This window comes from Oncorhynchus tshawytscha, linkage group LG20 (assembly GCF_018296145.1).
Source record: "Oncorhynchus tshawytscha isolate Ot180627B linkage group LG20, Otsh_v2.0, whole genome shotgun sequence".
In the NCBI taxonomy this organism is placed as follows: Eukaryota; Metazoa; Chordata; class Actinopteri; order Salmoniformes; family Salmonidae; genus Oncorhynchus; species Oncorhynchus tshawytscha.
The window spans coordinates 39,882,259-39,909,896 of NC_056448.1; the positions used below are offsets into that span (position 1 = coordinate 39,882,259).

The 27,638-nt window shown below is 42.1% G+C and overlaps 1 protein-coding gene across 2 annotated transcripts; it reads left to right on the forward strand.

The window, feature by feature from the left end:
* Positions 1–27,638, forward strand: ajm1 (apical junction component 1 homolog). Of its 2 annotated transcripts, none has more exons than XR_006079475.1 (2): positions 1–287; positions 7,088–7,412. XR_006079475.1 is itself a non-coding variant. In XM_024381537.2 (2 exons), the coding sequence occupies exon 2, from the start codon at positions 22,243–22,245 to the stop codon at positions 25,540–25,542; it is 3,300 nt and encodes a 1,099-aa protein (XP_024237305.1). In that variant the 5' UTR covers positions 9–287; positions 22,189–22,242; the 3' UTR covers positions 25,543–27,638. The 2 variants fall into 2 exon arrangements, 1 of the variants encoding a protein (XP_024237305.1); XM_024381537.2 differs by lacking the exon at positions 7,088–7,412 and adding an exon at positions 22,189–27,638 and having other exon boundaries at positions 9–287.

The window sequence follows — 27,638 nt, forward strand, 5'->3', positions numbered from 1 at the left end:
CACACACACACACACACGAATCGGCACGCCCCTTTTAAATGCATATTAGACGCATTGGAAGCCCCGGGTGCAGGTAGTGTGTAGTCAGTCATCCATCGTAGGCTAGATGGTGCAGAGCATACGCAGAAATCCACTAGCAGTTGGGAAATAAGGAAGAGTAGTACATGGTTCACCGATAAGGCGGATTACAGTTCTACCTCTAAAGATGCTCGATGTCGTCATTGTGTAGCAGCATTGCATCCCTGTCAAAAATGGACAAGCATTCGCTTGGAATATGGACTAAAGCGGTAAGAGTCACGTTATTGGTTTTCACGGTTCTTTCAACAGATATCGACATAAGGAAATACATTTCAGGGGGAGTAACATTCTATAGCTGTCTATCCTAAACTATCGTTTGCATCTCAAGCGTCCTCTGTCCCCGCATCCCCATTTTCTAGCGTTCATCTACTCATTGGCAAACTATGGATGCATGCTTAAACTAATCACGGGAAGGACAGATCATCATGCAATGATTTTGAGCGCGCTTCCCATAGCGACTGCGTCCATACTCCATACGGGATCGATTACAATTCATTTACGTTTTAAAATCAATTTTACACTTTGGTAGCCTAAGCAATTTCGATGTGCTTAAAATGCGCATAAAATGTGTTTGAACTCTACCATCATAACCTATAAGACCATCATTAATAGTCAGCATCTGTCCTATTCACAACCATATAGACTACCAACTCATCTGTTTTCACCGAATATAGGCTAATGCTTACTGCTGCATTTTGCGTTCTTATAGAGGTCAAATATCCTTAAATATAGCATTCTTCCTCCACAATAAAACCATCTGGTTCCCGCAATAGCCTGTTTCACATCTGGAATTGATAACGTGGGACCTCACAACTCGACGAATTCAAAGCATGTGCTGTCATGGTAATAACCTTATCATCCCACAAGCACGTAGCTTTACTACACTGTTACTACACAGTAACCACGTGACTCAGGAAAAAAAAACAAGCTTCATGGGTTTCCCATCTGAGATTAACCTCCAGCTAAGCATGATGAAATGGCCTGCTCAGGTCACGTGGCGCTGGATGCTGAGACTCAATGCACGCCTTGCCTTGCAACAAGAGCAGAGTGTTATAGGTCCATAATGCATTACTGGGTGCAGTCAATGAAGCATACAACTCCAGGAGGTATGATGCCTTTTTCTTGGCTCATCACTGTTGAGTATAAATTATTCCATGTTTAGGCTACAATTAAGAGATCCGTTTTAAGGATAGGTTTGTAGAAAAGGTGTGTAGCAGTACATCCACAGGCAGTATTGCTGTTGACTGTGAAATTATATTCGCATAAAATATGCAATATGAATAAATATACTCAATGCCATGACTAGGGATATGGAATGAATGGTCTGTGGTATTTAAGAAAGGGCCAGGCCAGCTTGCATCAGTGGCAGTGGACTAGCCTGGTCCCAGATCTGTTTGTGCTGTCTTTGCAACTCCAATTGTCATTGTTTGGCCTGACAACAACCATAGGAGTTGGCAAGATAAAACAAACGGATCTGTGACCAGGCTAACAGTGAACAATCATCCATGTGAAGTGACAAATGGCACAGGGCCAACATTGCATTGGACCTTCCTAGAGTAAGTGAAGTCCTAATATTGATCACTAATGGCATATTTAGCAGATGTTCTTATGAATTAAGTGATACTTAGTCACACACACACGCCACAGCCAGCATGCTTTTTTGTAGGGTGCCGTGCACACCTTTCACAGTGGATGAAGAGTAGATATCATTTGTCTTGAGCAGGGACAGATAACAAAATGGGCACGCAGGGCTGGGGCCCCCCTGGAAGTCGGGGGGCCCTCAGAGAGCATATAGAATTACAGGAAATTAGCTTTTAAACTGCAACATTTTCTCTCAGCCTCATGGCAAAATGTGTGTAATAGCAGGAAATGCACTTATTTCCAAAAATAATAGTAAGAAACAAACAAAATATTAAAGTATTTTTTGGGGGGTGGGGGAGGTCGGTGTCATGGGGCCCCAAATGCTGTAGTCCAGCCCTGGTCTTGAGTTATTTTTGTAAAGTTAGTTAAAATTCATAAATAATATTTTTATCATAATATGCCTAAGTGGTAGATGGTATTATTAGTCTGTTTCTCTGGACTCAGTGTCCCTTGAGGTTGGCATGTGAAAAATGATTGTTCTTTATGTACACTACACATTGACCAGCCATGGCATGTGACAGACACACACACCCTGCTTTTGAGGGATTCCTTATGATTCCCTATGACACCCAAAGTGTAATCCATAGAAAAGTCCTTTGGAGGAAGGATTGTTGACACATGTTTGACATTTGTATATAAAAGCATAATTGAGAAATAATTAAAGTTGGCATATTAATGACATTTTAGCCTTACCTAGGCCTCTTTTAAGACTCCATAATGTTTCCTCTGTTGATGTTACAAAGAAAGAATTGGTGTCATAAGAAACTTTACATCTTGCTTATTTTTTACACCTTTATTTAATCTTTATTTAACTAGGCAAGTCAGTTAAAAACACATTCTTATTTTCAATGACGGCCTAGGAACGGTGGGTTAACTACCTCGTTCAGGGGCAGAACGACAGATTTTCACCTTGTCAACTCGGGGGATTCAATCTTGCAACCTTCCAGTTAACTAGTCCTTGTGCACTCCACAAGGAGACTGCCTGTTACGCGAATGCAGTAAGCCAAGGTTAGTTGCTAGCTAGCATTACACTTATCTTATAAAAACAATCAATCATAATCACTAGTTAACTACACATGGTTGATGATATTACTAGATATTATCTAGCGTGTCCTGTGTTGCATATAATCTGACTGAGCATACAAGTATCTAAGTATCTGACTGAGTGGTGGTAGGCAGAAGCAGGCGCGTAAACATTCATTCAAACAGCACTTTTGTGCGTTTTGCCAGCAGCTCTTCGTTGTGCGTTAAGCATCACGCTGTTTATGACTTCAAGCCTATCAACTCCCGAGATGAGGCTGGTGTAACCGAAGTGAAATGGCTAGCTAGTTAGTGCGCGCTAATAGCGTTTCAAACGTCACTCGCTCCGAGCCTGTAGTTGTTCCCCCTGCTCTGCATGGGTAACTTGGCTTCGAGGGTGGCTGTTGTCGTTGTGTTCCTGGTTCGAGCCCAGGGAGGAGCGAGGACAGGGACGGAAACTATACTGTTACACTGGCAGTACTAAAGTGCCTATAAGAACATCCAATAGTCAAAGGTTAATGAAATACAAATGGTATAGAGAGAAATAGTCCTATAATTCCTATAATAAGTACAACCTAAAACTTCTTACATGGGAATATTGAAGACTCATGTTAAAAGGAACCACCAGCTTTCATATGTTCTCATGTTCTGAACAAGGAACTGAAACGTTAGCTTTCTTATATGGCACTTTTACTTTCTTCTCCAACACTTTGTTTTTCATTATTTAAACCAAATTGAACATGTTTCATTATTTATTTGAGGCTAAATTGATTTTATTGATGTATTATATTAAGTTAAAATAAGTGTTCATTCAGTATTGTTGTAATTGTCATCATTACAAATACATTTTTTTTAAATCGTCCGATTAATCGGTATCTGGTTTTTTTGGTCCTCCAATAATTGGTATTGGTATCGGCGCTGAAAAATCATAATCGGTCGACCTCTTAATATAAACTCAGCAAAAAAAGAAACGTCTCTTTTTAAGGAACCTATCTTTCAAAGATAATTCGTAAAAATCAAAATAACTTCACAGATCTTCATTGTAAAGGGTTTTAACACTGTTTCCCATGCTTGTTCATTGAACCATAAACAATTCATGAACATGAACCTGTGGAACGGTTGTTAAGACACTAACAGTTTACAGACGGTAGGCAATTAAGGTCACAGTTATGAACATTTAGGACACTAAAGAGGCCTTTCTACTGCCTGAAAAACACCAAAAGAAAGATGCCCAGGGTCCCTGCTCATCTGCGTGAACGTTGCCTTAGGCATGCTGCAAGGTGGCATGAGGACTGCAGATGTGGCCAGGGCAATAAATTGCAATGCCCGTTCTGTAAGACTCCTAAGACAGCGCTACAGGGAGACTCGCAGTGGCAGACCACGTGTAACAGCACCTGCACAGGATCGGTACATCCGAACATCACACCTGCGGGACAGGTACAGGAGGGCAACAACAACTGCCCAAGTTACACCAGGAATGCACAATCCCTCCATCAGTGCTCAGACTGTCCGCAATAGGCTGAAAGAGGCTGGACTGAGGGCTTGTAGGCCTGTTGTAAGGCAGGACCTCACCAAACATCACCGGCAACAACGTCGCCTATGGGCACAAACCCATTGTCACTGGACCAGACAGGACTGGCAAAAAGTGCTCTTCACTGACGAGTCGCGTTTTTGTCTCACGTGGGGTGATGGTCGGATTCGTGTTTATTGTTGAAGGAATGAAAGTTACACCGAGGCCTGTACTCTGGAGTGGGATCGATTTTGAGGTGGAGGGTCCATCATAGCATCATTGGACTGAGCTTGTTGCAGGCAATCTCAACGCTGTGTGTTACAGGGAAGACATCCTCCTCTCTCATGTGGTACCCTTCCTGCAGGCTCATCCTGACATGACCCTCCAGCATGACAATGCCACCAGCCATACTGCTTGTTCTGTGCATGATTTCCTGCAAGACAGGAATGTCAGTGTTCTACCATGGCCAGCGAAGAGCCCGGACCTCAATCCCATTGAGCACGTCTGGGACCTGTTGGATCGGAGGGTGAGGGCTAGTGCCATTCCACACAGAAATGTCTGGGAATTTGCAGGTGCCTTGGTAGAAGAGTGGGGCAACATCTCGCAGCAAGAACTGGCAAATCTGGCTCAGTCCATGAGGAGGAGATGCAGTACAGTACTTAATGCAGCTTGTGGCCACACCAGATACTGACTGTTACTTTTGATTTTGACCCCCCTTTGTTCAGGGACACATTATTTCATTTCTGTTAGTCACATGTCTGTGGAATTTGTTCAGTTTATGTCTCAGTTGTTGAATCTTGTTATATTCATACAAATATTTACAAATTTTAAGTTCGCTGAAAATAAACTCAGTCGACAGTTTGAGGACGTTAGTTGTTTTGCTTTGTTCATGAATATACAAATATGAAATTGTTAATTTGGCAAATTTTCCAATATATTGTTTAACATAATGTACTCTACGGGCATATCAAAGTTCTCAATACTTCTCAACTCATGACCAGTAATACATGATGTACTTTAACACCTTAGAATTAACATAGGCCTAACCTCTTGGAAACCCAAGACGACCAAGTGATCTTGAACATAGCCTCACTGTACAGCTGTGATGACTTATTTTTCAGTCATTCATTCCTTCATCCATGTTGGCCTAGATATCACTGTCTCACACATAACCCAGTACATGAAAGCCCTGATATTTCCCCCTGTAGCTGGCCATGTCTTTATGTTCAGCTCTAAGGATCATGGAGCACTGGCAATGTTTGGTTGACTGCATGGCTAAATTAAAATGGGCTTCACTCACTTGACCTACACTATCCACGTGTAGCATGTTGCTAAGTATCCATACCATTTATTTGAGTACAGCTCAGTTGCTAATGGTTAGCTGCTAGCCTGACTCACTAGGCCAGCTGAACTGCCCTGAGGGCTGGAGTATGCCATGTAATGTGTGTTTCTACAAATTGAAAAACATGGCCTTCTGTGTCCTTCGCCCCTACCCTACCGTGGCCTAATAACAATGACACATCCCCACTGTTTACAAGCTTTATCACTGGGCAAAATGTTTCCATATCAGGGGATATCTTTACATGACACATTTTTGATATTCTACAGAATACAGACCATTTCCAATGCATATTTTACATTTGTGGATTTGCACCATATCCTGACAAATTCTGAATCTAGATGTGTCTTTTAGACATATATGATATTGGGATTACTCCCAATATCGCACATGGGCATTTCCTGTGACTCATTGAATAACCTGAGATATGAGACATCCTATGTTCTCTCTTCATGTTGACGAATATTGACTGTATACATCGCATATCTAGGCCTCAACACATTCAAGATATGAAGCTAGATTGATTCCAGATATGCTTCCCTTGGCTGAGGTCCATATCTGGATATTGATATGCTTTTTGATATGCTGAAAATGAGCACATGCTCAATCCATATTTTTCTTTTATGCACAAATCAGTTTTAGATTCCCATTGGATATCATACATGGTATGGGCGGATATTGACTCATTAGATATCTTGTGATAGGCCTATGTGGACATTTTATTACTGACAATAAGCCTACAAATACTGACAGTAGGCCTACATCGTATATTTTCTCAGAACATACAATGCATATTCTCTTGACTGAGGACCATATTAGGGTCTTGATATGCATTTCGATTAGCTAAATACATTTCTGATGGTTATTTGAGTTGACGACATCGTCAGTAATTTGACCAATATGACATTCATATAATTCTTTCAGACACTAGCTATAATGTTTGTTTTCCCTCTGGATAAAGAGTGCACAAACCTCAAGCTAAAAGCATTGTAACTGGTAGCCTAGCAACAAGAGTTCCAACTGTCGTTTTTTTTTTATTGGGGCGCCACAAATTAGTGTGTAAAAGGTGTGTGCTCAAACTGAGGCCTGGAGAAACAAAGAAGTGGGAAGCTGTTCAGAAAATACCTCACCTAAACGCTAAAGTGAGATGTTTTATTTATTTTAGTAACTAGAATCAAGAAATGTAGCTAAATTGGCCAGCAGCCAGTAGGAAGAGCTAGCTATCCAGACTTGTTTGGGAAGTAAAAGCTAACTGGTAGCCTAGCTAGCTAACAAATAACAAAATTGCTTTCCTATCAGGGAAAATAATTTTACGTGACAGCTAACATTTAATTACTGGTTAATATTGTATTACTAGTTTTTGTATTTGTATTGCTGGTTAATATAAGATAGCTAGCTTGTTCCAGTTAGTTTTCTCATCATGAATGAAGTAGGTAGATGGTTATGTGAAATGACAATATTTTCTTGCAATATCGACACAATTTGGATTCATGTTTTAGGCATTGACAGTTTGGAGTGGATCACAGACCAACACTACCACCACGTTGGATCTGGACTGCGAGGGACCATCGCTGACGACCCAATCTGCATCCATCGTCCATAACAAACAGGGCAGACAGGGGGATTGAGGGTGTGCAACTTTTATTTTCTGTTAAATAACTTAAATACATTTTTAGCAAAGATTGGCCTACTTTTGCATCTTTACAGAAAACATGTTATGATTGGAGCTCTGGATTTGCTATGCTGCATTTTTAAACAGAAATAGTGGTACTTTGGAAATATTTACTTAGATTAAATATGACGATGTTTGCCTTTCTGTGCCTTGTATAGCATTTCTGTGCCTACTACACCATGGAGAAACAAAGGCTCTCTATGGTCAGGGCGTGACAGTACCCACCCCTAAGGTGCGGACTCCTGCCGCAAAACCTGAAACCAAATGGGGGGGTTAGGATTTGTGACTAGTGTTGGTGGCGGCTCCGGTGCGGGTCGTAGCCCCCCCCCAGACCCCGGATCCGACCAGAGGATGCCTCCGGCCCTGGAGCTGGGTTGGACGCCGTGCCTGGACTGGGTATCGGCACAGAAGAAGTCTCCGGCCATGGAGCTGGACTGGCCGCCATGCCTGGACTGGGCACCAGCGCAGAGGAAGGCTCCCGCCTTGGAGCTGGGCTGGTCGCTGTGCCTGGATGGTACCAGCGCAGAGGAAGGCTCCCGCCTTGGAGCTGGGCTGGTCGCTGTGCCTGGATGGCACCGGCGCAGAGGAAGGCTCCTGCCATGGAGCGGGACTAGACGCCGTGCTTGGACTGGGCATCGGTGCAGAGGAAGGCTCCGGCCTTGCCTAGACGCCTTGCCTGGAAGCTCCGGACCGTTGACCGTCGCCGGGAGGTTCCGGACCGCTGACCGTCGCCGGGAGGTCCGGACCGTTGACCGTCGCCGGGAGGTTCCGGACCTTTGACCATCGCCGGAAGCTCTGGACTGTGAACCGTCGCCGAAAGCTCTGCTCTGTGAATGCGCACTGGAGGCCTAGTGCGTGGAGCCGGTACAGGTGGCACCGGACTGGTTACACGCACTTCAGGGCAAGTGCGGGAAGCTGACACAGGACGTATCGGACTGGGGAGGCGCACTGGAGGCCTAGTGTGTGGAGCCGGTCCAGGTGGTACCGGACTGGTGACACACACTTCAGGGCGAGTGCAGTCTCTCGATGTGTAAAACTGATAGAGACATACCACAAGCGACTTACAGCTGTAATCGCAGCAAAAGGTGGCGCTACAAAGTATTAACTTAAGGGGGCTGAATAATTTTGCACGCCCAATTTTTCAGTTTTTGATTTGTTAAAAAAGTTTGAAATATCCAATAAATGTCGTTCCACTTCATGATTGTGTCCCACTTGTTGTTGATTCTTCACAAAATAATACAGTTTTATATCTTTATGTTTGAAGCCTGAAATGTGGCAAAAGATCGCAAAGTACAAGGGGGCCGAATACTTTCGCAAGGCACTGTATCATGTAAGGATTTCTGTTGAAATTATTTTTTTGGGGGGGGTTCAGATACTTAAATGATCAGGTAATGATACATTTCTGGAAATATGTGGATTTGTTCATGCCTAAGTGTAAAGGCTTAGATATGCGCCTAGTGGCGCAGCGGTCTAAGGCACTGCATTTCAGTGCAAGAGTCATCACTATAGTTCCTGGTGTGAATTTTTTTATTTCACCTTTATTTAACCAGGTAGGCTGGTTGAGAACAAGTTCTCATTTGCAACTGCGACCTGGCCAAGATAAAGCATAGCAATTCGACACATACAACAACACAGAGTTACACATGGAATAAACAAAACATAGTCAATAATACAGTAGAACAAAAGAAAAAAAAAGTCTATATACAGTGAGTGCAAATGAGGTAAGATAAGGTAGTTAAAGCAATAAATAGGCCATGGTGGCAAAGTAATTACATTATAGCAATTAAACACTGGAATGGTAGATGTGCATAAGATGAATGTGCAAGTAGAGTTACTGGGTTGCAAAGGAGCCAGATTTAAAAAAAATACTGTATGGGGATGAGGTAGGTAGATAGATGGGCTGTTTCCAGATGGGCTATGTACAGGTGCAGTGATCTGTGAGCTGCTCTGACAGATGGTGCTTAAAGCTAGTTAGGGAGAGTCTCCAGCTTCAGAGATTTTTGCAGTTCGTTCCAGTCATTGGCAGCAGAGAACTGGAAGAAAAGACGACCAAAGTAGCAATTGGCTTTGGCGGTGACCAGTGAGATATACCTGCTGGAGCGTGTGCTACGAGTGGGTACTGCTATGGTGACCAGTGAGCTGAGATAAGGCGGGGCTTTACCTAGCAGAGACTTGTAGATAACCTGTAGCCAGTGGGTTTGGCGACGAGTATGAAGCGAGGGCCAACCAACGAGAGCGTACAGGTCGCAATGGTGGGTAGTGTATGGGGCTTTGGTGACAAAACAGATGGCACTGTGATAGACTGCATCCAGTTTGTTGAGTAGAGTGTTGGAGGCTATTTTATAGATGACATCACCGAAGTTGAGGATTGGTAGGATGGTCAGTTTTACGAGGGTATGTTTGACAGCATGAGTGAAGGATGCTTTGTTGCGATATAGGAAGCCAATTCTAGATTTAATTTTGGATTGGAGATGCTTAATGTAAGTCTGGAAGGAGAGTTTACGGTCTAACCAGACACCTAGGTATTTGTAGTTGTCCACGTATTCTAAGTCAGAGCCGTCCAGAGTAGTTATGCTGGACGGGCGAGCAGGTGCAGGCAGTGATCGGTTGAATAGCATGAATCCAGGCTGTATCACATCCGGCCGTGATTGGAAGTCTCGTAGGGCGGTGCACAATTGGGACAGTGTTGTCCAGGTTTGGCTGGGGTAGGCCGTCATTGTGAATTAGAATTAGTTCTTAACTGACTTGCCTAGTGAAATAAAGGTTAAATAAAATATATATATCAGCAAACCTACAGGATGGTAGCTCTCCAGGAACAGGGTTGGAGAGCCCTGATGTAGAACCATCATAAAATAAATGTGGATATTTTCTATCAATCTTTAAAATGTGTCAGCCTTTATGGATTCACAGAAGATATTTATACAGTATAAGCATGGCTCTGTAGCACCAAACAGATGCTAGACATTCAGATTGACAAATAAACAAACGTTCTTTGGGATTTCTAAAACACAAGAGTGTACACTATGTAATGCTAACTCAACAACAATGTTAAATGGTACAAGTAACATACAAAACCATTTATATGAACACTAGTTCAGTGTGTCCGAGTGTGTCTCAGCTGTAGAGACACAAGCGCAGAGAACTGTAGCTACAGATTGTTACACCAGATAATGTGATTTACCCAAAGATTTTTGCAGACATCTTGTCTATTTCATGTCTTCTTTCATTGATCGAGACAGGTGGGTGTCCACCCCAAAGGGCTGCATGTCATGATGACAGAGGCCTGTCTTGATCAATGAGTGAGAAGTCTTGAAATAGACACTATAGCGGCGCACATGTTATTGGATTACTTTATGGAGCAAAAAATGTATTTTCATAATGGAGAATTTTCTAAATTCTAACTGACCCCCTGCAGCTGGTCACATACATTTTATGAGACTTAGCTAGCTTGCTGGATATGCAATAATTGTTATTTACATCTGTTTGGAATCGTATCTTGCGTCATGCCTATAATTTTGTGATTGAAATAATAATCATAATCATAACCAATGTCAACCCTTGTCAATTGTGCTACATAGCTAGCTAGTAAATTATTTAGAGTTGCTGATGTGAAATGTTTGCTAAAAAAGTTACAAATGCGAGTTGTGGCGCATTTGTTAGCAGGCGCCAGGCTAATTAGCTAGCCAACTCCAGTCATGTGCTATTGTTTGCTGGTCAACCTAGATTTAGTTGGCTGATTGTAATGTTGTAGCTTGCTGTTTGGTAGTTAGCCATATCTATGACTAAAAAGAGAAGAGGTTTTACAATCAAGATACAAAATATATATTTTTAGTTATAGATATGGCTACCGGTAGTTGTTTAGCTAGCTAACTTAGCACTCTAGCTAGCTACAAAAGCTGGCAAAATTATTTGATTTTCCCCCACTGTAACACAGCAGTATGTTAGCCAGCAATAGATGATATGGGTTTTAGTAGATAAACTAAAGTTAGCTATGTGGCTTTCAGGAAAAATAAATTACTTAGCTAGGCACCGTATTTCTCATCTGCCCGCTTGGTGCTGGCATCGGCTGTTGCTGAGCTTCAAACGTAAGCTAAATTCAACTCTTTGTTTTGATTCCTCTTAGCTAATAGATGCTTCATCATCAAATTGATGTTAATGAGAGGAATCACTTGAAGCCATTGCGACTGGTCAGTTATTTCAGTTTTGCTCAAATTATTGTTGTTAGTGTCCACCTTTTAAATAAAGGCCGTCTTGGGGGAGGGACGGGGGCCAGAGAACTGAAGATCTCCCAACACAAGCTGTAGCCTTTCAGAGACTGGAAAAAAATGTGTCTGCTTGTATATTTAGCAATGAATCCACTGATAGGAACATCGCTGAAAGAAGTCCAATGGCTCTATCGAACAAGGACAACATATCTACACCCACAAAAAATGTATAGTCCGATCAGTGTAACATAGAGCCTTCGCGAAATGCCACAAAGCAGGACTACATGTATTTTTAGATCTCGTCCCCCCTCCCCCCTCAATACACCGGAAGCCGTCATAGGGTGTATCATTCAGCACGCGAAGCCCTGACCTGCCTTCCTTCAGGGCAAATATATGTGAACCACATCTCACTGTCCTAGAAATGCCTCAGATATGATGAAAACAAGCCCAGATTCCCCCAGGGTGAAATTCCCCTTGAAGTGTAGTTTTGGATATCTGAACTCCAAACATTTTGTGCAACATTTAATAACTGAACAAACTGATTTGAGGTCTTTTGAACATACAGAAAATCTGGACATTGTACACTGTACATCTGGAATGTACAGTGCATTCAGAAAGTATTCAGACCCCTTGACTTTTTCCAGATTTTGTTACATTACAACCTTATTAAATAAAAACATTTCCCACATCAATCTACACACAATAGCCCATAATGACAAAGCGAAAACAGGTTTTTAGAAATGTTTGCAAATTTAAAAAATGGTGAGAAAAAAAATGAAGTATCACATTTACGTAAGTATTCAGACCCTTCACTCAGTATTTTGTTGAAGCACCTTTGGCATCGATTACAGCCTCGAGTCTTCTTGGGTATGATGCTACAAGCTTGGCACACCTACAAGATTGATTAAGGGGAAAGCTTGTAGATTGATAAAGGGAAAAAAAACAATTTAATCAATTTTATAATAAGGCTATAATGTAACAAAATGTGGAAAAAGTCAATGGGTCTGAATACTTTCCGAATGCACTGTATAATTCTGAACTCCTTTCGAGGACAAATCCATTGACGCAGTCAGCATGAGCGATCACTAGGACTACCAGATGTAAAACTGATGCATGGCACCTTTGAGGATGGGAAACACTGGAACAGAAGCATTGCTGAGGCCGCCACACGCTTTGGAAGAAAAACAATGTGGTGGTTAAAGTAAGAAGATGATTGGATCATGAGCTTGCCAACCTATACAGATGGAGAAAATATGAGATTATGTCAAAGTTGCGCCCAATAATATGTTGTCCCCTTTTTTTGTAAGAGATTTACCATTTGTATACCCCCCCCACACATAGCTTCCACTGTAGTACACAGCACGACAGCTTGTGCTGTCCAGCTCTCACAGATAGAAAGGCTGAAACACACTTGTATTGTTGGGCTGCAGAATCAACAGCTACATATCAGGATTATCACTCCTAACATATAAAAAATGTATTATCACTTGACTATAAAGAAGGTCCAAGCCTTAAATTGGCCATTGAAATCCTTTCAATGGATATACCGTACATTGCCATAATATGACAAACCTGGCAACATAGTGATATTCTGTAACGAAGAACCCGGTTTTGGTGCTATTGATTTTACAATGAAGTGTGGTCCAATCTCAATATCTGACTGTTCTATTTATACAGTTTCAGTGTTTCCTCAATCACTCTGTTGCAACTTGCCATCCACCTAAAAGAGCTGTTTCATTGGTGTGTCTTTGCGCCCCGCCTGGAAAGCAATGTTAGTGGAAAGACTGGAGTGGCGTTGGGTGCCTTTGCTCTGCGTTTTTAGTGGGTTTGTTTAGATGACTTCATGCAGTACCCGGGGCCTCTGGCTGGATTAGACAGATTAGAAAGTGGAGGGGTGGATTGAGTGACAGGGCAAATATTGGGATGGGACGAGCCTCCGACAGGGCAGATAGAATGCTGTCAGAGAGTCTGATTGCGATGGAATTAACGAGACCGGTTAGGGGCTATGAAAATGGGGCAACTGGGGAATGAGATGGGGGGATAGATAAAGAGAAAGACAGGGATATGGTGATGGAAAGAAAGAGTGAAAGAGAGAGAGGCCTTTGGCAATGCATGGTAAACTGGACTGCTAGGCCACGAATGACGTCCCAACAGAACCTTTCGTAGAAAGACCATCCAGTGTGTCCTCTGCATGCTTAGCCCCAAACTCAACGTTGATCACTCATTCTCATCTGTTGTTACCCAGCCAGCGGTGACACAAAGCTGTAGCTCTTGTGATGAAGACAAGACAGGCATTTGCTAATAGAGGTCTCAGGGTATCAAGACGAATGCGATGAATGCGTTGCATTGCTGTTCTGACGCATTCAGTTGATGTACTGCTTATAATAGAGCATCTCTACTCCAAGCTAAAAGTTCTCTATCAAGAGATCTCTATGTGGGTGATTCTCATGAAACACAAAACATGTTGTTGTAGTTTGTCCATAAATCACAAAAATTGTATACCAGTTGAAGTTTACGTTAAACTATAATATTTATTATAATCAAACACAGTTTCTGTGGACATGTATGTCATTAACGTAATACTTTTTCAAGTTCCTGTAAAAACCAATTTAAATAAAGTTTTATTTACCCACGATGCATCATCTAGTGGAGTAGTAGAAGCTAAGTTAGTTTATTAATTTATATGCCTTCAGATTTAGGTTATTATTCTCAAACACCCCCTCACCCCACTTGGCTTCTCATTACTGAAACGGCTAGAAAAAGTTCAAATTTGGAAGAAAAAAAGTCTGATTTCATTTGAATAGAATTTAATTTGAAATATTTATTTTTTCAGTGTTATGTTTAACTCAGGCCTTTTCATTAGGGGGAGCAATGTTAAAAAATATAAAACATTTATTTGTTTTCAACTGTTTTGGACTGTTACATTAATGAACATTTGGGGGAAATTGTGATAAAATGCATAATATTGGATCATTAATAATATATAATCTAAAAAAAAAAAAGACTTCAGAATGATAGTAGCCTTGCATGTTGGGGGGGGTGGAGACAGCAGATGTCTTTTCGATTACAAATCATGCTACACCAATACACTTTAGAGTGACTGCCCCTGGACAGCTGTCGCAGTTAAGTGACATATTAAGCTCTAGTGATTGAACATTTCCCCTATCCTATATATGAGCCTAGCTCGTCTAACACTGTTTCGTGATCGAGTGGTACCTTTTCAGAAAGGCTCTCTCTGTTCCTCAGCAAGCAGTTTGTCCACTCTGTATGTGGACTACAGTCAACGTAACATCATGTGTTGTAATATTGCATGTGAGATGGCTAAGCAGAATGACAACCAGCTGGAAGATGTTACACATCAAGAAAGAAGTACTTCTCCAACTCACAACTTGACAAGACAGTCATACTGTAGCTGTGAAGGGCCAAGCTCATTGACATTACATGAGGCCAGGAGGGACTATTCTTGAGGGCACGATGTCACAGAAAGATCCTATAGAGAAATACATGGTGTAGAACAGACATGCTTCACTGTCATTTAGAATGAAGAAGTGTCTCACCTCCATACATTAGCCTACATTCAGATCTGCATAATTCTCTGCACACCTGCTAGAGAAGCTACAGGTGCAAAGAAGTCTCCGTGGAAAGGGAATACTCCACACTACACTACATCTTGCGGTGTTACCATGGTCAGAAGCTCAGACACTCAGGAGTTTTGATGAAAGCCACTGAATGAAAAACATGTCTCATTACAGTCTGTGTAATGTTGGAGGGAGATTTCCTTTTCCCAGTATCTGCAAAGCTCTGGAAAGTTGTACGCCACTGAAAAAGCCCCAGGTGTTATTAGGTAAACAAAGGGTTAGTTGTGTTGTTACTCTGATGTGGCTCAGTTGGTAACACATGGTACTTACAAATGCCAAGGTTGTGGGTTCAATTCCCACAGGAGACAATGTATGCACTCACTACTGTAAATTACTATGAGGTAAAGTGTCTGCTAATGTGCATTTAAGAATGTTGTGTGTGGTGAAGAAGAAGTCCCAGGTGGTCCCCTGAGTCAGGCTAGAGGTCAGATGAGGTTTAGGGTGTGGTGTTGGAGGTGTGGAGTGGCTGTGATTGGTCACCAGGCAGATCAGCATGGCCAGATGGTCCTATGAAAGATCTGACAGGAGGGAGCCAATAATAGGAGGACATTGGAGAGGCACTTATCAGCCTTCCACTGATGGGACTCACAAAACATCCCGTTGCACCACTCACTTGTTTTTTGCTTCTTTCAAACGATTCCCACAAAATAGAATTGCATAGAATTGCATAGAATTGCATAGAATTGCAAATTCCCATACGACGAGGAAGTTCTGCTAGTCCTTATTGTGCCCGCACTGTTTTGTACACAGTGAAGGTCCAGGTCATCGCACGTATATAGATAGACAGTATGTTGTAATTGTGAGCAGGGCTTGGGTTCTATGCCATTCACTAGGCTGGCCATTGTGCTATCTTACAAATGGGCGGGTTACACAGGAATTGCTGGAGAGCCAGGTCTTTCATGGAGCTGACCTATTACTTTGACACTCAGCTCATTTGGCAGAAAGAGGTTAGACAGTATGCAAGGCTGCATATGATTTAATAGGCAACACAGTGGCACCAGACAGAAACATGTGGATGAGGAAGTGATGATGGAGGCTTTTATGATCCTACAATTAGCTATCCGCTGCTATCTCACCATTGTCATAGTAAGTAGTCAGTAAGTAGCCGCCCACTTCTAGCGTTTTTTTTGCAGTGTTAAAATTAATTACCTGCAATTCTACACATTTTGCCATGGTGTGTAAAGACAATGTTGCACATTTTCTAGGGGAGAAAATTTTGCCTTTAAAAAAACACAGTTTGCCTTCGACTTATGCCATGTTCATATGATATCTGTGTGCAAGTGACTAACAAAATCAATGGGGGCCCCCTGCAGGTCAGGGACCCTGAACACATGCCCTGCATGCCTGATTGGTAATTTGGTGATAATTAGGCCAAGGTTTATATAGCTGGCTAGACTAACTTATTTTTTGTTGTTGTTGACATAGCTAGTTGAGTGACTGACATAACAAGTGGGAAACTGCTGATGCACTACCACATTTCAAAATGGCACCTTGTGTATTCAACTTTTCTAATTCAACAGTTCCCCCTCCAAAAAGGGGGGGGGGGGGCGCAATGTCTACTATAGGAAGAGGCAGCTCTGTAAGTACCTGTCAAGTGGCGGGGTTGACTTTGTTTGGACATTTTTTCGAGGTTAAGTTTCTTACATTCTGTTCTCATATTCATGAAATCACAGCTGACGTCTTGTTCAAAATGCAGGCTGCTAAGTCTAAATTTGGCCAAGATACAGTATATGAAAATATTTGTATCTTTAAAATTGGGGGAGCTGCTACAATGCGTGTCACTCATACCACTTTATCTTTCCAGATCTGTTACACAGCTCATCAGTGTCTATTAGATTTTAATGAATGGTTTAACACAGAAACAGGTGAAGGCCGTAATACTATGGTTGGCAGGGGAAATGCTTAGGGAAACTGAATGCTCCAAGTGCACTAGTCTTTAAGTGTTACACATTCAGATGGATAAGGGGCTTTCATTGGAGCCATTGATTTGACTCCCTGGCTTTGAATCGTAACGGCCTTTGCCTTTCAACAGGAACGTGATGCCTCTTGGTGACTTAAGTGCTTCTAGTGTCTTCACATACTGTAGTAGCACACAGCTGGGTTCAGCAAGTTGTGGAAGAGACCATTTAAACCTAGTCCTTAGCGCGTCCATTCTGGTCTGTATTTTCAGCTGGCGTTAATGAGGCGCAAGTGTCAAACGCACGTTAGTTTGCATTTTCGACCAATTAAAGACAGCGATCTGCTATTTTCAGCGATCTGCTATTTGCGCAAGGATTGGTAATTTACCTGTCTTATAGCAGCTCGTTTGTTCTCAGATAGGAGGAGTGGAACTATTTGAGGTGTGTCCTTAAGAACATTTTGAATTTTGACATTGGTAACGCAGCTTAACCAGTCTAGACACACACTGCCCATATACAAGCATTTCGCTACACTCGCATTAACATCTGCTAACCATGTGTATGTGACAAATACATTTGATTTGCACATGGCATAATATGCTTTTGGTGCTTGTATAATTCCTATTTAGAAACGGCTGCCTTTACCTCAGGCCTACTATAATGAAGGCTGGTTCAACAGCAATGGCTAGTGTATTTTTTAAAATCCTGGCCATGTTATGATATCATTACATTTCACATGTATTTATTGTTGTAAAAAAATAAATATAAGATTGTTTGTTTTAATTTATTACAACCAAATATATTAGAATGATTCACCTTGGTTTTATGGTGACGACGTCCGTGGCACGTGTACAAATCAACTTCTGGAGTTGTGTGAATGGGATCTGATCTGTAAAATGGTTGCGATTATGTTCTTGAAACATATTTGGGAGCAGTACAACAGTGAGTGGACATTCTCCCTTTCTCTTTATATTGGATCCTTGTCCAGCTACTGTGAAATGTTTGGATGTGCTTAAAACCCTCCATCGTCTGTGTTGTTTGAATATTAAATGCCCACATGGAGAAATGATGGTGCCTGTAAACTATTTAACAAACCATAACGGCCTGACATTGGAATTGGAGTTGATTCCAAGGCAATACATAAAAGACTGTAAATCCACAACTTGAAGCAACCACATATCTTCCCATGAAGCACGTTCTGATTGGCCAACTTGTTTATTTATCAAAACTAAGCCCTTTTGCACCAATGCCAGCAAGTCCACCGATAATTGTGGTTGTGAAAATAGCCCAAATATTTCTGACACCCCCCCGAACCACCAACGCTTAGAGTGACCATTGTGTTAGGTTTGTTAAAATAGAGCCTTCTGTGACAATGCATAGGCCTATTTCTCCTTCCATGTGCTGAATGACGTGAACATCTGTTGAGTTCGCTTTACACACCACTGCTTGTTCACCAAAGTGACATCACTGCATTTCTTACCAAAGCTCGTTGTTTTACGCGGTCCCTTAAGATTGAGAGACAAGGCTCTTATTCATATCTTCGCTGTTTAGTTTGTTTGTTAGCTTGTTTTTCAAAAATGTTTGTGTCACATGCTATATGGGGACAATACTGTACAAAGAACCTGCCTGCATGAGCTTGGTACAGACATGGTGGCAATGCGGGTGCATTTTAATGTATCCATATGGCATTGAATACATTTTCAGCAGCAGACCACTTAGTTCTCTCTCCCAAAATAGCATTTTGGAACGACCAGGTTTGTTGTAATAATTGGCAAATAGGGACGGTGCACATGCCAGATCAGCGTAGCGATTGTATGAGCCATGTAAGGAATTTCGCTCATGAATGAACTGCACAGCCAGGAAGAATCTTAGCTGAATAATTCATGTCCATCTGCGCAGGCAGAAGTACGGGCAGGTAGGCTCAGCTGGCACCTGCAACCATTCACACACATTCACACGATCACGTCAGATGTGCAGACCCCAATAAAGCATAGTGCCGTGGAAGAGAAAGGTGGATGGAGAGGCCCAGTAGTGCTATGAGAGTAGTAATAGAATGGCTAGACCTTTTTTTAAATTTATTTTACCTTTATTTAACTAGACAAGATCAGTTAAGAACAAATTCTTATTTTCAATGACGGCCTAGGAACAGTGGGTTAACTGCCTGTTCAGGTGCAAAACAACAGATTTGTACCTTGTCAGCTCAGGGGTTTGAACTTGCAACCTTCCGGTTACTAGTCCAACGCTCTAACCACTAGGCTACCCTGCCACCCTTAAAGGGATACATCAGGATGTTGGCAATGAAGCCCTTTATTTAGTTCCCCAGAGTCAGATGAACTCATGGATACGATTGTTGTCTCTGTATCCAGTATGAAGGAAGTTAGAAGTAGTTTCGCGAGCCAATGTTAACTAGCGCTAGCAAAATGACTGTAAGTCTATGGTATCTACTAGCATGCTAGCAGTTACCATAGGCTTCCAGTCATTGCACTAACGCTAGTTAGCTCCTTCCTGGAGGGGTCCGGGGGTAGAATCTGAGGAAGATATTTAACTTGTTGTAACTTGTCACTCTGATGTTAAAAGCGAGTCTTAGCAGAAACTAAAACATTTTTTGAAATAATAATTCCAGTGGTGGCAACTAATTTAGTGGAAACACTGACGTCACTACTAATACTATTACAGTGCATTTCTCTCTCCTTGCCAACTGTGTGTCTCCGTCATTCACTTTTATGTTCCAGTTGTGCTGAGCCATTTAAAACAGGGCGAGATAATCCTGTTACGAGAGATGAGAATGCATCTCCCTTCCCACGTTGGCACGTACACATGCAGCCGTATTCATGAAAGATCACGTGGGGATTCCGTTGTGGATCGGTGTGATGTATATAGGGTTGTTTTTAGACATTTTTCTTTGCAGAGGTTGAGTGCTGTGGGCCACATGATGGTCACGTGATCTTGAGGGATCATGAGAAGCCGCCAAGTGAGACACACCACGGAACGGATTAACATAATCCTGTGGGGAACGGGTGTGATGCTTGATGGTCTTCATTTACATATCCCTGAGGTCGGACCAGAAACACAAAACAATACGAGCTTCTTGTTCCTCACACTTGAGCGTGTTTTTAATGAATGCTAAAAACAGTTAACCCTTAAAGGATAGAAAGAGGTGGGGGGGGGGGCTTGGTTTTAACCTCCCTCTCTTGTAGACAGAGGACAGCGAATTTAATCCAGTTTTCTTTTTCATCTTGTGTGTCACAGGAACACAGTTGCAGCTTGTGGTTTGGCTGAAGGCATTAATAGGAGGTACATGACAAGTACTGTATATGACAAGTATTGTCTTATTTAACATTTAGCCATCAACTTCTATAAGTCTTCACCTTACATCAAGCATTAATGCTTTTAGCCATAGGTGTATCATGTGTATCATAGTGTGTCATGCTTTTTAATGTGCCAGCGAGGCGTTTCAGGTATATCTAGATGCTGTCTCTCAATCAACGTGTACATTATACCACACCAACCGTGTGCCCTTTAGGTAGAATAATGCACCTTAGCAGCGGTAACCGTTTCTGGTTCTCTTACCTGGGGCCCCATAGGAGTCACAGAGCTGGTGTTGTTGCGGTGTTGCTACGTTGCAGGTGCCGATATGAACGTACAGCACATTTTTCACTGCATATCTGTCTAGACTGAGGAAATGGATTTAGCACCAAGCTGTGGGAACACCTGTATTTACACATCCCCTAATATAACTAAACCCCCATTGACTGGGAGCAAAGGTTATCTGTAGGTCAAATCCTTAAAACATGCTATGCTTCCAAGTATTTAATTAAATCATAAATCCATTATCTTTGTCTGTTGTCAGATAGATTAGGTATGTTAGTGAGCTCAGTACTATTTCAGGCGTTTGTAAATCGATGGTGTTCTTGAATTTTGGTGTACTCTTGATGTCATGGTTGTTGTCGTTAGTAAATGAGATTGTTGTCCCGTCTCTGGCAGTGTTGGTAGCTTGGTCCCTTGACATTTAGCTAAGACGAGATGAAGTGAAAAGCCTCAAGAGAAACTATTTTGAGCCTTGAATCCATTTCTTGCTGTTCTGCTGTCAACTGTGATAAGAACAAGTAGTTGAGAAAAGTGTTTTAATGAAGTTGTGCAAATGGAACATTTAGTGAGAGAAGTTACATCTTTTGAAATGGAGTATTTTCAGTTTAGGAATATACAGCAGTTTATATTAATTTGGGGATCAGATAAAAGTTTATAAAACAATCTACATTTCTACACAAAATATGAATACTTTATGATAATGGAAAAACAGTTGCAGATGTAACACATTGATACCATTAATGTTCCATCCACACGGCTTTGATATTAGTAATTACGCAGTCATTACAGGCCTGTTATGAATCAAACCTACTATGCAATACTCAAACAACATTAAGATTAAAATGCATAAAGAAATGTTTACTAACCCTCTTATTATTTATGTCTATGGGGTATTAACTGCCATTCTATTTACAATCATCCGTAACTCATCTGTAACTCATCCGTAACCCATCCTTAACTCATCCGTAACTCATCCGTAACGCATCCTTAACTCATCCTTAACTCATCCGTAACTCATCCTTAACTCATCCGTAACTCATGCTTAACTCATCCTTAACTCATCCTTAACTCATCCGTAACTCATCTGTAACTCATCCGTAACTCATTTCATCTTATTTGGGGATTTGACAGAATTATTTACGCTGGTTTATTTAGTGTGAAGCTTGTGTGGGTGTGTGTTAGCGTAAACAAGGCCCAGTTAGATAGACAGTGTTGACTGCTTGCTAGAGCTCTAATCAGTCTATCTATGGGGATCTGGATTAAGATAGCTCTGTGTGCTTCTCCTGTACACCATGGGCAAAAAAGTGTTGAGTAATGTTTTATTTTAACCATAGGGCTAGATGCAGTGTCAACAGCAAATGCATGTTGATCGAGGATATCTTTGATTTACCAGTAGAGATTTTCAATCTGTGGTAATTCCAGTTCTTTGTCTATATAGTGTACTATATAATGGTCCCACGTTTTGCGTCAAGCTCTTCACCCTCTACTCTGACAATCATCCTTTATGAATTTGTATATTCAATACGTGTGATGCATATTACATTGCACACATGAACAAGAATTTTGCTTACACACGTTTCTTTCTTTTTACCTCTGCAGGGAACGTCAACCTTAAATCAACTTGATGGGGAAAACTAGGAGAGTCCCTTTAAGATGACACGCACAGACCCGCCTGACATACTGGTATCGACTGTGTATAAAGATATAAAAGTGTTCCCTGTTTCTTCGCACTCCAAGTCCTCCCAACCCCCCGAACAATGTGATTCCCCAAACCGAAGCACACTGGACAACAATCAGGATAACAAGAGGCACTGCCGTACCTTTGACTACAAGTCACTGGAGTACCCTAAACACCACACATTCTCAATGGAGCACCCTTACAGGAGGGCTGACAGGCATGCTGCTAATCCAGACATGGCCTGGAATGCCTTGGGCCGCCAGCAGGGATACCGCTTTTCTGCACCGGACATTTTCAACCACAGACTGACCCCTCAGCCATTGGTCTCAGACATGGCTAGTGAGGTGGTTGTTCCAGTGCAAAGGAAAAGGACCAGGTCAAAAAGTGCCCCCAGAGTCCAAACTAACCTTACCCCTGTGTCCTTTGAGGAGTCCCCTTCCATGGGGAGGAGGGGTAGGGAGGCCCGGAGGGCACCTAGGGACCCTAACTGGAGACCAGAGGTGTCACCACGTAGGGAGTGCTCCTACGCAGCAACCAGGGCACTAATGCATGAGGTGCATCCCATCAAGCTCCAGCCACAGAGGAGTGATGCTAGCCGATATTCACCCCTCTATGTTGCTGAGAATGTAGAAGAGGGAGGGCCGGACAAGCCAGCCACCAGCCCTCACGTCAGGTGTCGGGTGGACATCAAACCAGATGTGGCTGTCTTGCAAAATACTGGACGGAAGCCTGCTACACCCAGAGTTGACATACCTTGGCAGAGGTACCCTAGTGGAGGAAGCAGGAGCCTGACAGTACCTCGCCATTTCACCTTCTCAAGGACCTCAACTCCCACTGACTCTTTTGGTGGTGAGTATGGGCAGGCATACCAGTATTCCCGCAGCATGCCAAATAGTTACATTCAGCCCATGGAGATGCCTCTGCAAAGAATGCCTTCCCCAGGTGATTACTATGGCAGGGAACGCAGGGCTCATTCCAGCCCCAATGTGCCAACCAAATTATTTTATGCAGACGACCCTGGGAGGTATGTGGCCACAGCCCCTCCCCAACCAAGGACTTACTATCAGGATGATCGCTATAGTATGCCAAGCCAAAACCTCACTCCCAAAATGCAGTATGTACAGGATCCAAGGACCCGCGTGGTGCATACTGTACCAGCCCGATCCTATTACACAGAGGTAGAATCTTACCCATACCCAGTTCAAGCTGCATATCCGAAAGCCTATGCAGCAAGTGAACCAGGGCCATATATCATTCAAACCCCGCCGGCAAGAACATTCTATGGAGATGATCTAAGGACTTATCAAATTCAGTCTGTTCCCCCGCGGATATATTACGCGAATGAGATGTATACACCTTCACAGGAGCATCACATTCCAGCAAGGGCATATTATACAGAGGGACGTCGACATGCGCGAGTCGTCCAGCCTCAACCAGATGACTGGTACGGCTCTGAGGTGTCTGGTTATTCCACCCATCACCCTGCCTCGTATGGCTCTCAGGTTACCCCGACCAGAGCTGTTAGGCAAGAGCCAGCGCTAACACCATGGTATGCTAACCCGTGCATTGAGCCACCACGAATCGGCACCGATTCCAAACCTTACTCGAGGTCTTGGGATAATATCCTCAACTCCCGTGTGGAGAGGGAGCAGCCTATTCCAGTTCAGCGGGGTCGGAGTTATGAGAATCTTATTGCCCAAGCAAAGCGCACTGCGTCCGAAGATGACAGACCACAGCCAGTAGTTGTCAACCTTTCCAGTTCACCGAGACGTTATGCAGCCTTGTCTTTGTCTGATAACTCTCTAATTGACAAAAGCCCAACATCGGAGTCAGGGAAGACCACTTCTAGTAAGCTCTGGTTCGTCGCCCCTGAGATCACCATCACTGATAATGACATTCGACCAGGCAACCTTAACAAATTTGAGGCACGAAGAGCCAGCTGGGATGTGCTGCACTCTAAAAGTGCTGTGGTTCCAGAAGCTTCTCAGCCAGACACTATGTCCTGCTCTGTGGACTCTACCAAAGAAAAGACGCACAACAGCGCCTCTCTACAGCAAAGCCTGGAGCAACTTGATGAGCTTCTAGCTGATCTTGTTACTGACTACAAACCCCCTGCCACTAGGAGGCCAAGTGAGGATTTGCTGGACCAACTCAAGAAGCTGATCGATGAAGAAGAAGCAGCATCTCTGTCCAGAAAAGGTTCAAAGGCAGGGTCAGAGGAACCACCCCTGGACAAGCAACCCACCTCTATTAGAATGAACCCTGACGCCCTTCGAGATATGGACTGCAGCAGTGATGCCCTGAGGAGTGGAGACGAGTGCTCCCCAGACCAGAGCCCAGACGAGGACGACAGCATGATGTGCTCAAACAACAAATGCAGACGGACAGAGACCCTATTCAATGCTTGTCTCTACTTCAAATCCTGCCACAGCTGCTACACTTACTACTGCTCCCGCAACTGCCGCAGGGAGGACTGGGACATTCACAAAGAGAGTTGCCTGTATGGCCGAATCGGCAGCGTGTGCCGCCATATCATCAAGCACTGCCGGGAGACTGTCGAGGTCCACAAAGCCTTCTCGCGCATTGCCAAAGTTGGCTTCCTTTCCCGGGGAAGGGGAGTGCTCTTCCTGGGATTCCCAAACCCAGGGCTGTCCGGTAACTTCCTACAGTACGGCCTGGAGAGCCTCCAGATGTCCCCGACTTACCTGTCTCTACGGGAGCTGGACGGCTTCAAGGACAACCTGGGGGAGTATTGCAAGGAGCTCCAGGAGGCAGGCAAGGACTATGACCCAAACGAATGTTTCCTCTTGAATGTATCCATTGCCGTTGGCGAACAAATGCCTGACGGACCTTCACCAAGGAATCAAGCCCCAACTGTCAGGAAATATGCCAAGGTGGCGCTCGCCTCCTACAGCCCGGAGAAGAGTAAGGTTCTTAAGAAAGAGAGGGATATGGAGACGTTGATCCTCACGCCACCCCCTGGAATGGCTGACATCGACAATGAGGGAGAGGAGGGCAGGAAGGCCAGGGAGATCTGCTTCATCAACATCCAGCGGGAGCTGCGAATTCGAGGAGTTTTTCTACGCCACGAATATCCAAAGGTATACCAGCAGCTCTGCGAGTTTGTGGAAAGTAACAGGAGGTTCACCCCCACAACCATCTACCCCATTGACAAGAGGACTGGTAAGCAGTTCATGTGCATGATCATGGCTGCTTCTGAGCCCAGAACACTGGACTGGGTAGGCACCCCCCATCTCCTTGATGACATTATTTAAGTGCACCTTTGGTTGTACATATATATGTATAGAAATACATATATATTGTTATACATATCTATATATCAAGCCTATTTAATATAAATGTTTGTAGATATGTATTTTACTATTGAAAAGAGATATATTCATGTCTGTGTGGTCAGTATTATTCATTCTTGGAATATTGCCTGTCAGATGCGGATATGAGTACAATCGGCTCCATTATTTATTTATTTTCATCTTTGAACTTAATTCACCATTTAGTAAATGTATTCACAACATTAATCATTTATTGGTGCCAGGTCATTTTCTATTCTATTATTCTGCATTGTTCTTTTTGGGGCAGGACTTTTGGTAGTAAAACTTTTTTGTTGTTGTATTAATTAAACATTTCTAAATGCATTATTTGAGGCTAAGTAACAAGTGACTAAGTAAAACGTGACTATTTTTCATATCTGATTGAAGTGGCATCTAATGCAGAACATTTTAAAACATGTATTATTTTCTTAGCTACTCAAATACTTTCTATGCAAAGGAAAATGCTTAATAGGATCATTTCCACATTCTAGTAAAACTGTTATTTGCGCTTGATAAAAGGATACAGAAATACTATTTATATTATGATATACAATATTATATTATATTATCCAGTATCCACAGGACATAACTATCCTTCTTTTAGAATTTCACATATTTTATTAAACTCTAACAAAAATAAACCATTTTTGATGTAATTGAAATGAATGAGATTAACAAAATACAATACTTTGGGTGGATTTAAACTACTAGTTCCTCAGAATCCTCAGAAAGACACTGTTTAATGAATAAAAGGAAAGCTGTGCTAATCTAATTGTCTTAGAAAGGGGTTTCAAAGTCTCACTGCTTAGATTGGTAGTGCTGTAAATTGTTACCTTATTCCTGAAAGTGGTTTTATTGACGTGAGTTTAATTATTTCAATGGTGCTTTAATGTATGCTTGGTAGAATTACTGGAGCAATAACGGACTTGAAGATAAACGTAAAATGATTGATATGGTACCAGTCGTGTGTTATACACAATAGGTGTTGGCTTGTACTGTTCAATTTGAAACACTGTGAATAGTAAAATAAGTCAATCATTCATCAACTTTAGACATGGTTGGTACCGTGGAATCATGCAATCTCACATAAGCTAGTTTATAAATGGCTATTTTTACATAATTTACAGAGCATAATATATATGAATTAGCGAGCGAGATTTGTTACAGTTATTGTCCTTAGAAAAAGGTGAGCCAGGTTTGGCAACAGTAGCTGTGTGGTATGTAAAGTTTAAATGCTTGAAGAAGTTAGTTGTGTATTTGTGCTGCACTAGGTTGATTACGTGTGTGATATTTTTTGTATGAGAATGAGAACCTTCAAAAAGAAAATGGGATATGAACAGCTATGTTGTCTCATAATTATAATTTTATTTAGCCTTAGTTTGCAGATTAAAATATCGAACAAAACCTCAGTATCCAGGAAATGTTACAAAGAGAGCATTTCTCTAAACTGTTATTTTAGACCGATCTCTTTGACAAGGGACTCACATACATACATATTGTTTCTGCGTGAAATTGACAATTTTTCATTACTCTATGAATTCTAGAGTTTATTTTAAACCAATGTTCAGTATCTACTGCTCTTTTGAGCTCAACTATCTGTCAGCAGCAGGTTTACATAGAGTTCATTCATATCATAGCTCAACACTTTCTGAGGAAGGACTATTGTTTATAGCCTGTAGCACATATTTCAGATACACTTGTTTGGCTGACTGGATGTGTACAGATGCAATGAGAACGAAGTGACTGCATGTCGTTGTATTTCTTTTCCTCAGCTTTATCATAACCTCAATGATGACAAAATACAATAACCTGCTTGATGATTTGATATTTAAACATGGTTGAGAACTATTATACTATAGAAAAAAAATATTGATATTTTTTGATTGTGTCAGCCATTCAAGTTAAAACAAGGAAATAAAGAGACCTCAAATTAAAAAATGTTTAGAAAATGTTGTTTGTTGTATTTTTTCTACTTTCATCATATGTATCTGAGTATGTGATATTTATAAACGTATCTAATAAATGGAATGGGAACACTG